Source organism: Neopelma chrysocephalum, unplaced genomic scaffold (assembly GCF_003984885.1).
Source record: "Neopelma chrysocephalum unplaced genomic scaffold, ASM398488v2 Primary Assembly neopelma1_180, whole genome shotgun sequence".
In the NCBI taxonomy this organism is placed as follows: domain Eukaryota; kingdom Metazoa; phylum Chordata; class Aves; order Passeriformes; family Pipridae; genus Neopelma; species Neopelma chrysocephalum.
This window is the reverse complement of record NW_020897842.1, coordinates 1322950-1336105: the sequence shown is the minus strand read 5'-3', so window position 1 is coordinate 1336105 and position 13156 is coordinate 1322950. Positions and strand designations below refer to the sequence as shown.

Here is a 13156-nt window from a genome sequence, read left to right as displayed (position 1 = left end):
CTTTCGCTTTTCTCCCCCGGCCCCGCGCCGCCCGCCGCAGCGCGGGAGGGCGCGGGGCAGCGCGGAGCCGAGCGGGGCAGCGGCGGGGGGACCCGCGCCCACGGGCGGGCGGGCGGGAGGGCGGCGGGGCTGCGGCCGCCGCGGGGAGGGCGAGAGGGGCTCGCAGCCCCCGCAGCCCCCGGCCCGGCTCCGCAACCCCGGCCCCGCCGCCGCCGGCGCGCGGAAGAAGGGAGAGAAAGGACCTACTTTTGGGCAGTTTTCTCGCCCTCGCCTTGGATCTCATCGTGTCGGCGTGTGGATTCTTCTCCTCCTCCTTGAGCCCAGAAGCAGCTACACACTATCTTCATCTCCCCAGCATTGTCAGTTTGGACACCTTCGCACATGCGCACAGAGCATTCAATCTGACACCCTCACCAGGGCCAAAAAAACTTTCCAATGTATTCATCATCATCAGCCTGGTTTGGGCTTTTTTTTTTTTTTGCCTTTTTTTTTTTTTTTCCTGTCCTATCCTCTTCCTCAGACCACTTATCTCTGCCCCCTCCTCTCTCCCAGCACCCATCACAGCCTTCCCCTGATCTGCCCCTTTAAGAAAAATCAGCCCTCTCCGCTCCTCACCCTCCGCACACTGACCTTACACACTGGACAATATTTAAGGATCAAGGTGCCATCCTATAAAGAGGTGATTATCATTATATTATTATTATTACTACTCTTATTACTACTACTGAATAGCAATGCTGAAGAGAGTTTAACAGATGTCATCTTGCAATCGTAGTTTAGACATGCTTTTGTTTTTAGTCTGAAAAATATTTTTTTACGTAACTTTTCAACCAGCGTCTGTCTTTATTTTCTTCCCCCCCCCCTTTTTTTTTTAAACCCTCTTCTCCTTTCTTGCCCCCTTTGGCTCGGGGGGATTTCGCGTAACTTTAAGAATAATAACTTTTAAAATAACAGAATTTGCGCTGTTGTGTTTTGTCGGTATTTCTCGTGTTTCTACCAGAATGTTTCGGCGCTCGGCGGCTTCGCCCCTTCTCCCCCGCTCGGGTTGTCGGTGTTTGCGGGTGTTTCGACCCGGGCCGCGGCCCCCACGTCGGGAGGGCCCCGGGCCCCGCACCCCGTCGGGAGGGGACGGGGAGGGAAGGGCGGCCGCTCCCCTCCGCCTTCCAGGTGGAAGGAAAGCAGCGCGCCGGGGCAGCGCTCCCCAGGGACGGGGGAAGCCGGGAGACACCCGAGGAAAGGGGGGAGAGGAAGGACAGACACCCCCGGAGCGTCGGGGAGCCCCGCGGGACCTGCCCACACCCCCCCGGAGCGGAGGTAGCGAGAGCCCGGGCAGAGCCGCTTTGAAGAGAGGAGCGAAGTGTAAATAGCCGGTGATTGATGTGCTGGCTTTGACTGCGGAGAAAGCACTATTTTAATTCAAGTGGCCAGGTCAGATGGTCACGGAAGAAGGTTGAAAGGTAGGATTTAATGAGATTAATATGGAGAGAGGGAGAAACGCGCGCCTTCCTAAACATTCCATAAAATATTGGGGGTGAGGGGAGCGCGGCGTCCCCGCTGGAGGCGCGGACACATCCCGGGGAGCCCCGGGGAGCCCTGGCACCGAAGGGCACCGCAAAAACAAAGCAAAACTTGTGCGGGTGCGTCAGGTCCCTGCTGGAAGCCATTCCGCCAGCTGCACTCCTGCCCTGCAGGTGGAACTGGGGAGGGGGGAATATTCCTGCTAATTACCGGTTTTCCCCTCCTCAATAAACTCTTTAATTGCAAATAGGAGCGGGGGCCTTTCAGATGCTACCGAGGAGCCGCGTTCGAGGGCAGGGTGGGGGAGCAGGAGGCCAAATAAAATAAATCCGTTTGAAGGGAACTTGGAGCCACGTGTCGCCTAAAATGCCGAAGCGGTGCCTGTGAATTCCTGCCTCGAGGACGCCGTTCCACGGCGCGGCGGGCACCTCGAGGTTGGAAAAACAAGCTCTTCCCAGCCTCACCGGTGAAACAGGAGCTCGAATGTTTCCAGCTCATTGAAATATTTCTTCCAGCGCTCCTGGACGCGCTCGCTGTCCCCGCGTCCCCCACCGAGCTGCTCCTGGGACGGACGGATTTCAGTTTGAAAACGTCGTCCCGGGTTATTTGTCCCTGTTATTACAGCGGTCTTCTGGCAGAAGACCGAGTGAAGCCGGGAGACCCACGGCTGGAGAGGGGAGAATGTCCCGGTCGCCGCGTCCCCCTCCCCGGGCCGGGGGACGAAGGGCACGGAGGGCCCGCAGCACCGGGCCGGGACCGCGGCCGTGCCCCCCCCGCAGCCCCGGCCCGGCACAACCCCTGCTTTTGTTTTCTTGCCAAACCCTCCTGCATCCCCAACATTCCGATTCCCCCGGGAATCAGCTCCTGCGGTAAATAGCCAAGCTCAAGCTCCAGCGGACCCGCTCGCAGACATTTAGGGAGACGCAAAACGCTTTCGGGGGCGCACGAGGGATGTGGGGGGGGGTTCGACCGTGTTTTTGGTGATGCTTCTGCCAACGAAGCCGCCGAGAAGCGGCCCCGCCGGGTCTGTCCGAGCCGCTGCGGCCGTTCCTGCCCGGCTGGAGCGGGGCTCCCGCGGCCACCGAGCGGGGCCGGGCTGAGCGGCGCTTCGCCGGGCCGGGAAAGGGGGAAAACGGAGGAGGGGAAAACGCCCTAAAATAAAAATGCGTGGGGAAAAAAAGCGGAAAAAAAATAGAGAACGAATTCTGAAGGGCCGGTGCCGGGGTGTGCCGGCGGTGGGCTGCGGGGCGTGGGGGAGAGGACACGCTGCCACCCCCCACACGAGTGGGGTCCCTTCCCGCACCAGGCACAGGCGGGTGACTGCGGTGCAGCCCCCGGGAACGGGCCCCGTTTCCCCTGCTCGCTTTGAGCCAAAACAGCTCGAGAGGCTGCAGGGCCGGCGGCGAGGGCAGGGGCCGGGGTGCTCCGGGGACGGCGTGTCCTCAGGACACGCTCCTGTTCCCACCGAGGGTTGTTCCTCGCTGCATCCCGGCACCGAGACCTCCATGGAAGGAGAGGGGTTCCTGGGGTTCAGCAAACCCCCGGAGCGAGGTGTGCGGCCCGGGCAGGGAGAGCCTCGGAGCCCCCCGGAATCCCCGAAGCCCCCCCCTGTCCCGCCGGGTGAGCATCCCGCGGGGCCACCGGCTTTTCCAGCCTGCACCTGTTTGAGTGCGTGTCGCTTCCACGGGGAACAGCAAACTAATTAGCGTGGAGGGAGGGAGGGAGAAGCGCCAGGAAGCTTCTCGGCTCTCCCGGGTCAGGCCGGGTGGCTGCCAAGGAGCCGGGGCCCTGCCCGGCCTGGAGACACGCGTGCTCCACCACCTCCCCAGGAGCTCTGCCCACGGCGGGCCTGGGGCACCCCGGGGGTGGCTGAAGGGAAAAACGATTCCCTCGGAGGTGGCCGAATTTCCACCGAGCCTTAATAACTGTCTCTTCCAGGGAAAGCAGCAGCCATGTCCCTCTGCACCACACGCGTGGCAGGGGACAGGGACCCGCAGTGCCCCAAGGGCGGCACGGCCCGGGGTGAGGATGGGGGGTCTGGGGGCACAAACGAGCGAGCGGTACAGAAACGTGCCTGTTCAGTTTATCCCCTCCGCCCTCGCCCCCTCTTTGTGCCTCCATCCCGCTCCTCTCCCCGCTAATGGACATTTCAGCCCGCGGCCCCCGCAGCACGGGGGAGTCCCCGCAGCTTTGGGGAGGGGGCGTTGGAACGGCGGGAATTTATGGGTGGGTTCCCTGGCATCACCACTACAAGCCATGTGTTCCCAGGTGCTTTAGAAGGCTGGCTTGGAACACACTCTCCAGGTGAAGCGCTGCGTGGCAGCCGCCAGGCTCGGCTCCCTTCGGGGCCCTCCCGGGAGCGCCGGGCTCGGGTGGGCACCCACGGGCAGCGGGGGGGCAGGGGAGAGGGGAAAGGCGCTTTGCGAGCTGTTTCGCACAAGTGTTTTTTAAGCAGTAAAGAAGATTAGAATGGTTGCGCTAGTCCGGCTTGTCCGGGAGCTGCCGCACACCCCGAGTAACCCCTTCCCAAGGATTTTCGCATAAATCACTCTTTGTTCCCGCGCGCGGCTGCGGCGGGATTAAACCAAGAATTAATATTTTCAACTACGCAAGAGCCCGGTGGCAACAGGACGGGGCTGCGCTCCGCGGGGTCAGCGAGCCCCGCGCAGATCAGGCGGTAAGAATGTCACACGCTTCCCGAGGGATTTTTCCCTCCTAATCCGCCCTTAACGAGCGGAGGAAGCGCACCCACGGGGGGACGAGGGGCTGCCTCGCACCCACGCCATGGAGCAGCGTGCCGCTCCCCCCCCCGCCGCCAGGGAATTCCGACACCTTTGGGACGCGGTCCCTGCGTGGAGCCGGCGCAAGGGGGCGGTTCAGGACAGGCGGGAGCCCCGGGGGGAGCCCCCGCCGAGCATCCTCCGCCCCGGGGCCGCCGCCGGGGACACTTGGTTTGTGTTCCCAGCAGCGGCTCTGCTGGAGGCCGGGGTGAGGCGAAAAAAACATAAAAATAACAAAATTAAAACTCTCCAAGGGTGGCTGCGGCCCCCCCGCGCTGAGGGTCCCCCCGTTCCCCGGTTCACACCCGCTCCACACGCAGGTGGAGGGTGACCGAGGCTCAGTGCCCGAGTCGCATCCTCCACCCGCCAGACCCCGGCAGGTCCTTTCCTGAACTGACCTATTTACACACTCATTGGTTTAAATCAGTATTTTACCCGAAAACCTTTGAGAAGCGCCGGAACAAGCACCACCGAGAAAGACAGAAATGGCTGCATTTTGTTTAGGGGGGGAGAAGAAATTAAATCACTCTCACTGGTCCTCTTAGCGATGAAATACAGAGGGGAAAGGTTAATATCGCTGCAGAACCTGTGCCTGCACGTCACTGTCCTGTACCTCACTGCTCTGATATTCCACTGTACCGAAACCCGTCTGTGCATCAAAATGAGGTTATGAGACTATTTTTTTTGTCTTATTTCTAGAAGAAATCGCTGGCTCCTCTGGCCATGAAAAAACACCGTGTAAATTGTCATTTCAGATTTTTCAAAAAACATGTTCAGCTCTAAGAATTCTTCCGAATTCGTTACACTCCTCCGCGCGAGGCTGCGCCTTGATGGCCCCGGCGAAGGTAAAAATGCACGTCGTAAAATAAGTCTTAAAAAAAAGAAAAGCACCATTTACATTTGAATATCTAACTTGAACAGGATTATAATTACAATTGTCAGAGATCGAGCAATGTTGTCTGCAAAACTGCAGCCCATGAACAGACAGTTTCGGGGATGTAAACACAGCAGTTTTAATCGTGACGGTCTCTGGGAATGAAGGGAAATTAAGGAGTTATAGCAATTTTTTTAGACGTTTGATCAAAATATTTTTGCCCGGAGATCGCTTGCCAAATGAAAGCAAAATGGAAACGATGGGCGCTGTAATTCGGCAGAGTTTTGTCATGGAAAGAGCTCAAGTCCCCGGTCTCTCAGGGCAGGGGGTTCTCCTTCACCCGGGGCTTTGGGGAAGGTTCTCTGCCTGCGGGAGGGGACCCTGGGAAACAAATATTGGGGAAGTAAATTTCGATCGAGCGTTTTTCAGCCGAAATACCGTATACCGAGGGCACTAAAACGATCTATGTCCGCCTTTTCCCTCGGAATTAACAGAACTCCCCTAATTTAAAGCTTTCAGCGAGCTGCAGCACCCGGCGGGGTTGGGGGACATTAATCCTCTTGCGGCACCGGCACAGGGGCTCCCTTGGCCGGGGGGACCCCCCGCTCCTCCCGGGCCAGCCCGGAGCCAGGCCCGCTGTACATTACTGGCTGTAATTAAGTGTTATAGGGGGGTGAGCGAACCGCAGCCCCCCCCCCAATGCCATTTGCTGTCCTGCCAGAGATCGGATCGAAACCCTCCCCGCGAACACCGCCCGCTCTGGGGGTGACTCCCCTCCCCGGGGGATCCCCCAGGAGATGCCCCCTCGCCCCCCTCTGCCTGGGATCGGTCCCCGAAGCACAGCGCGATGCTGCCCTAACCCGACGGGGGGGACACTCGAGGCGGTCTCGCTTCTTCTCCGCCTTCCCCGGGCACCGCCGGACTGGGGTGCGGAGCCCCCGCCGCGGAGGGTGCGGGGCCAGGGGTGCGGAGCCCCCGCGGGTTACGCGCCGGCTTTGTTTGCCCTTCCCTCGCTAAGGACGGCTGGGGCGGAGCTGCCCGGATAATTATTAGCTATTAATTGAGTTCAAGACCTTTTATGGCGATGGGAAATGAGGAGCCCGACCACTAATCCCGAGGAGGGGCTGCGCGCAGCCAAGAGCCGCGAACGCGCCGTCCAGGGCTGGCCCGACACAATGTCCCGGGGGCGGGGGGAGAGGAACGAAAAAAAAATTCATTAGGTGAAAATTACAGCAACTTTAAACGGAGGGATTTATTTAGGAGACACCTTTGGGAGCTGCCGCCGAGAGCGGGGGGAGAGGGGCGAGAGCCCCCGGCGGTGCCCGACGGGGCGGATCCAGGGCTGCCCCGGGCAAGGTGAGGAGCGGCGGCCCGGCCTCCCCCCGGGCCCCCAGGGAGCAGCGGGGCTGCTCTTACCAATTCCGTTTCCTTATCTTTACACGCTTCCACCTTCCAATTAAACTTCCCCAAATTGCCAAAAGCCTGATTTGCATGCAAGGGACCCCGCTCAAAGATGCTAACTTATTGTCTCCTCCCAGAACTTAACATTTCTCTCTTCAGTTCCCACTTGAAAGAAGTTTTAGAACAGTATTCAAAGACTGTCCAAACGAACAAAACCTTCCCCTTCGCTCGGGAGAGAAATCCGGTGTATTCAATACGAGGGCATATTCTCAAAAGTTTGCAGATTTGGGTTTAAAGGCGGTATTGTTCGTGCCTTTTTCCTGAAACTTCTTTATTTTTTTCCCCCTCAGCGCGCGGCTCACATGCCTGCAAAGGATTATTAAAATAAAACATCATAGAGCATTTTTTCCTTTTTTTTTTCTACTGTTTAGAATTACTTTTCTGGAAGAGCTTTCCAAGCATCTCCCCCACCCTGCAAGTCATAATTAAGAACACTTTTTTCTAACAAACAGGAAAAGTAAAGAATCAAACCGTTCCCCGAATACGCCTTTTTTCTTTAAACACTAACAGAGTTCTAAAGTCGGAAATATTTATCTGTTCCAAATACACCTGAAAAAAAACCCTCTCGGTGCTGGATAAACGCTGCTCTTCTGCAGCAGAAGGAATTAAAACGGCGAGATTTTGATACCAGGAAGATCTCTGGAGCATAAATAAAGTAAACGCGAACCTCAATTCTAACTGGGTTTGCAAAACCTGTTTACAAGGCGACATGGTATCTGCCTTCAAACACCCCCTTGCACACACGCGCCCCCGCAGTTGTCTTTTTAGGATTAAAAGAAGATGATCCAATGGGCTAAGGATGTAAAAGTCCTTTCGGGAACGCGATAAACTGCAAAAAGCCAGTGGCAACTCATTTCTGATTAACTCCTTTTTACAAAGGGGCGGAATGGAAGCGAACAGGGACCCGACGGGACGCGGACATATTTTATTCATTTAATACAAAGCAGCTTTAAAAAAAAAAAAAATCTTTAAAAAGGCAGTTCAGAGCATAACTCACGGGCCGGGGGGGGAAGGCAAAAACCTGATGGGGTGTGAGGTGATGTCGCCGTCATCCCTCGCTCCCGGGAGAGCGGGCAGCGCTCCGGGCAGCGGGAGGGACGCGCTCCCCGGGCTGCGGCCGCACCGCCGGGGCTGGGGGGGGGGGGACACAGCCCGGGACCCCCAACCCACCCCAGGGAGGGCAGCCCCTTTGCTGGGGACCCCCCCAGCAGGACCCCGGCTCTCCCCGCTCCCCTTAAAGGCGGAATCAGTGAAATCATGTAAGTGCCCGGAGCACAAAGAGCTCCTGTCCTCGGCTCTGCAGATCATAACCAGAGATGGGAAAGTATTTACAGCACCCTCCGAGTGACTGGGCCATCGCTACCAAAAAAATAATATTTTTAACCACAGGGAACCAAGAGTTCACGTAGATTTACAAATTAATGAGGACTTACTGGGGAAAGTAACTGCAAGAACATGTGTTAAAACGCAACAGAAAGAATTCCATCGATTTCCATGAGAGGTGGACTGCATCCAGGAAGAATGAGTCAACTTCATTCCTTGGGTAAAACTCACGAACTGAAGAGAATTACTCCAGGCATGCATTTGGATCACCCCGTGTCCCCCCATTTCATGTACTGCTGTCCCACTAACTACCTCTTAAATGTTGTCATGGGTTAGAATGGGGTGGGGATTCCTTTAAAGAATGCTTTTAATCACCGGAAATTGATGTTTGAACAAATATGCTTCCCCCCAATATCACATCAGTCACAAGTGACTGTTCAGCCAAAAAGGCTCTCACAAGACAACACAATTCAGAGCAGGACAGCTCAGGGCACCAGGAGGAACAGAGTCTTTCACACATCACAGGGACTCACTCCTGTGTTCTGGCTGTTTGTCCTGCTGCTAAATCTCGTTTCTCCTCTCCCCACAATTTGAGTGTTAAACTGCACAAGGTTTTGGTTCGTTTCCGTGGAGGAGGCGAAAACTCTTGAAGCCACTGAAAAGTTTCCTCCCCAGCTCCATTCCCCTGCTGCAGGGAGATGCTGTTCCCCTCAGGGGAACGAGCAGCACCTTTAACTGAGAGAGAAACCCTTCTCCAGTCACACAAGCACATTCCCTGTGTTTTATTTTACAGATGGAAGAACAAACTACTCATTAATTTACGAGATTTGGGTTGAAACCTCAGAACACTGAGATGGGAGCAATGAGAAGACAAACACTGACACACTGCCTGAGTTTTGCTCTTTGCCTTCAGAAGCCCCAAGTTTCACACAGACCCTCCCATAACTCCTATTAACACACAGTGGGCACGTCAAACATTTAGCAACAAGGTCATCAGGCTTCTCAGCCTTACTGGTGGTTTTTTAGCCCACAAATTTCCTACATGAGAGCTCGTGGCGGTCCCACAGGTTTGTTGTTGAAAATAAGTGAGGTGCAGTTCGTGATATGATAATCAAAGAACAGTTAAAAACCAAGCTCCAAAGACATGGTTAGAAAATTAAATGCAAATATATACAAAATAGTCAATGGTCTCTATGAACATAAATGTCTGTCTACCTCATGACTGCTATTTTCCAGCCAGCTTTCCAACCAGTGCAGTCTCTGCACTTCTCTATCTACAATTGTGCCATTTATAAGCCAGGAGCCCACCTCGCCCATGTGCCTGTTCCTACAGTGACTCATGTTCCATGGGGTTTATTCCTGTGAAGACTTGTGCTGAACCAGAGGAAAGAGCAGAACCTTTGGGGAAGGAATGGCACAGTTTGGAAAGCATCAGACACACTCACTGCTCCCTGTCAGAAAAAGAAAGCTCTGCTTTACATCTCGTGAGAAAATGGCCTTAAAAATAAAAATATTACTTTGATAGCTGGGTCAAAAGTCTTGCTGAACAACACTGGCACAGGCTGCCCAGAGAAGCTGTGCCTGCCCCACCCCTGGAAGTGTCCAAGGCCTGGTTGGACAGGGCTTGGAGCAACCTGGGCTAGTGGAAGGTGGCCCTGCCCATGGTAGGATGAGCTTTAAGGTCCTTCCCAACCCAGACCATTCTGTGATTCCATGCTAATAGAGGGAAATAAAATTTTTTTAAAAAATTATGAAGTGTTTTATACAAAAGCAGCACAAAGAGCTGCAAACTTGAGTCCATTTAACAGGAAGGGACATGTTATTTTTTCAGGCCTTCCCCTCAGAATCGTGTCCCACTCATTTACTGTGCTCAAGGTGCCCACTCACTGCTGGAAGAGCAGCTTCCAGACTCACTGGAGAAAGAATAGGGGAGCAAAGTGTACTACAGGTACAAGGAGGTTTCTCACATCTTCAGAGCCACAACAAAGCTGTGCAGGATGATTGGACAGAGCTCCTGCTCTGAGAACAAGTCACTTCTGAATTTGCCAAACAACAGGGAAGAGCAGAGAGCTCAGGCACCTCACACCAACCCAGCCCAGCAGATGCTCTGGCTGTGAGCCCTGGGCTCACACAGGGTGTTCTCAGACACACACACTGCCCCAGCTCCAAAAACCCCTGGGTGACTCTCAACAGCACCCTCAGAGCACAGCAGCACTGGTTCCTGATAGACACCTCCCCGTGGTTTCACCCCAGATCCTCTCAGTGCCCTCAAACAGATACAGCAGGATTGCTCCACTGCCACTCAGCTGCAGTTTTGCTCCTTCAGTATAAATGAGACGGGGAAATAGTTTCATTTCTCTGAAGTATAAAGTTAAATAGAGTGAACTGAGAAGTTTCTTGAAAAATAATGGGGTGAGATCATCCATACAATGATTTAAATATGTTAAGGAAAGCCCTGTCTGATCATCCAGGAGCTGCTCTGGCAGCCACACTCCCACCACCAGAGACTTTCCCTGCTGGGGCTGAAGCCCTTCCCAGCAGAAATCAAGAGCTGTGTTGTCAGTGGTGTCATTCACCAGGACACTGCTGGTTCCCCCCACCCTTAAACACACACCACTCACACTAAACTGTTCATTTGCTTATCACTCAGGTTGCTGGAAAGTCAAAGTTCTGACAGTCTCACCAGACATTTTCTCACTGTTCATACATGCTGATATCACACGAGGAAATTCTGGATTCTTCTGTATAAATAATAAATTTATCATACCCACGGTATATATCTGGAAAACGCTCAGACACCCTTGGTCATATAAACTGTCCCAAGCTCACAGAAGTAAGAGATGATCTATTAAAGAATAACCAAAACCCAGGACACGTCATCCAAGAACAGAATCACAACTCACAAAGTTATTCAAGGGGTAAACCCAATATTTTTGTCACTCAAGTGGCTGCATTTTGTCAAGAAAAAAAATCTCAATAAAAGAATTTTATTCTGGTAGGATGAGAAAAATGCTAAACATGTTTTTATGGGAGAAACAGAGATAGAGCACTGGCTTGAAAACTGAAAATCTCTCATGCCCTGATCTATAAATAAAACTCGTTGGGTTTTTCTTTTGTACTAAATTTAAAGGAAAGCCTTTTCCATGGAGAGTTTTCTTTAAAGCAGACTGTGCCCCAAAAGGACTTTAACGATGGTGTTTCCAGCAAGCAGCATGAATGAATTAAACAATAAATGCAGGCAGGAGCAGCTGTGTGTTCCTTTACCAGAAGCAGATGGATGTGCAGCTCAAACACGGCTGGGTTCTCACAAGAGGACGGTTCCAGACACTTCTCACCCACAAAAAAACCACAGTTTTCCTTCCCCCTCTGCTCCAGGGCCTTGGCTCAGGTGCCAATTGCCCTCCAGCATCACGAAGAGCTCCAAGGTTGGCACCAGTGACCATCAGGCAGAAATCCCACGTTTTGTTACACACAAAACATCCAATTATTGATCTCTTCTACCCGTTATCCACAGGCTACAGGGGAAGAGGTGAGGAGAGACACTCAGCCCTCCTTGGCAGCCTCAGGTCAGCTCCATCCTCAGCACAGAGCAGCCAGAGCCTCACTGCCTGTCCTCACACAACTCCTGCCCTTCACAGATAAACCTCAAGGTCTTCTGGAATTACTCAGTCTGGAAAACCCAGGGTCTCTCCCCTCCTCACAAAAATCTCACAGCCACCTCCCCGGAGCCAGAAGTTTCGAACCAACCAGCTCTGAGGGACACCAACACTGTCTCCTGCAACTCATCTGCCACAATGTGAAATCCTAGGATGCTCTGGCACTACAGCAGAGCCCCGTGTCCTGTCCAACACCAACCTTTGCTCACCAGCCTCGCAACAGCCACCGGCTTTTGTCATCTGGCATTTCACACAGACACTGCCACCTTCATTGCCTGACCAAACTCTGACCCAGAACTGCTGAAAATGCACCATTTCACACCCAAAACAACAGCATTTCAGCCAGAGCAGAGGACAGTAATTCAGCTTTCCCAAATCACTTTCTACATTAGTTCCACTTGCTACCACTTTCATTTTGCTCTCAGCCTCGAACCTTTCCATCCTTTACCTTTTATAGGAAAGAAATAAATTTTCTCCTACCTGTTGTTTTCTTCTTCCTCTGCAGAGAGGAGGTTTCTGCTGGCACAGGGGAGTTGGGCACCCACGCCAACAACATCAGGACCCAGCAGACCTGTAAGAAACACTGAAGTTGAAGCAAACAGCTCATCCCCTTGCAGCTTCCCCCAGTCCCACCCCAGCCTGTGCTGGCAAGGCAGGTCCTCCAAAACTCAGGAGTTTTAACAGAGTAAGAAACCCCACAAACATTGCAAAGGTTCCTGCTGGAACCACCTGGGCCTTTGCTGGGGGCAGGTTTTGCAGCCCAGGGTTGGTGGTGCAGGACAGACACCGAGCAGGAGCACGGATTGCTCTGGATTTTGGGACTGTAACTCGGGTTCTCTGCCCCGTCCCTGTGAACCACCCCCAGTTTATCACCCCAAAGGAGGGATAACAGATAAACCTCAAGGTCTCCTGGAATTACTCAGTCTGAAAAACCCAGGGTCTCTCCCCTCCTCACAAAAATCTCACAGCCACCTCCCCAGAGCCAGAAGTTTCGAACCAACCAGCTCTGAGGGACACCGACACTGTCTCCTGCAACTCATCTGCCACAATGTGAAATGGAGAACACACAAACCTCAGAGAGGACGTGGAGCCTCCAGTTTGCAGGTCGGTGCAGCGAGGAGCCCACGGGCAGCAGGACCTTCTCTCAGAGAGAACAGAACCTTCTGGAAGCCCCCAGAGCTGCCTTTGTGGAGTTAATTGATGAGGGTTAATTGGAGTCAGGTGTGTGGGCCAGGTGGATTCCATTCAGTTCATCAGGGCAGGTGCTGGGATGAAGGGCTGGGATGATCCAACTGCTCCTGTCCCTGTCTGGTGAATCCTGAGCCAAAGGCAGCCCCACACACAGTGGCTGCCACACCTGGGGTGGCCCCTTTGCACGTGGAGGGAATTCCTCTGTCAGTGATTGAGAAGCTTGAGAGAGAATTGCTGCCTGAGCACCACCTGATCTGGTGGAAACTGTCCCAGCCCGTGGCAGGGGATTGGAATGAGATGATCTTTAAGGTCCCTTCCAACCCAAATTGTTCCAAGATTCTCTGGTTCTCCAG

The 13156-nt window shown here is 54.0% G+C and overlaps 1 protein-coding gene and 1 long non-coding RNA gene across 4 annotated transcripts in view; one reads left to right on the top strand and one right to left on the bottom strand.

The window, feature by feature from the left end:
* PRDM16 (PR/SET domain 16) overlaps positions 1-428 on the bottom strand; it is a 253931-nt gene extending 253503 nt beyond the window's left edge. For all 3 annotated transcript variants that reach the window (XM_027702074.1, XM_027702075.1, XM_027702076.1), the window contains exon 1: positions 247-428. In XM_027702074.1, coding sequence (XP_027557875.1) covers positions 247-283 — 37 coding nt within the window. In that variant the 5' untranslated portion in view covers positions 284-428. The remainder of the gene's footprint in view (positions 1-246) is intronic.
* A 121-nt stretch (positions 429-549) lies between these two features.
* On the top strand, positions 550-9449 carry LOC113976712. Its single transcript, XR_003537150.1, has 3 exons — positions 550-679; positions 4998-5143; positions 9290-9449. It is a non-coding gene; the product is annotated as an uncharacterized LOC113976712 (long non-coding RNA).
* The last annotated feature ends 3707 nt before the right edge of the window (positions 9450-13156 follow it).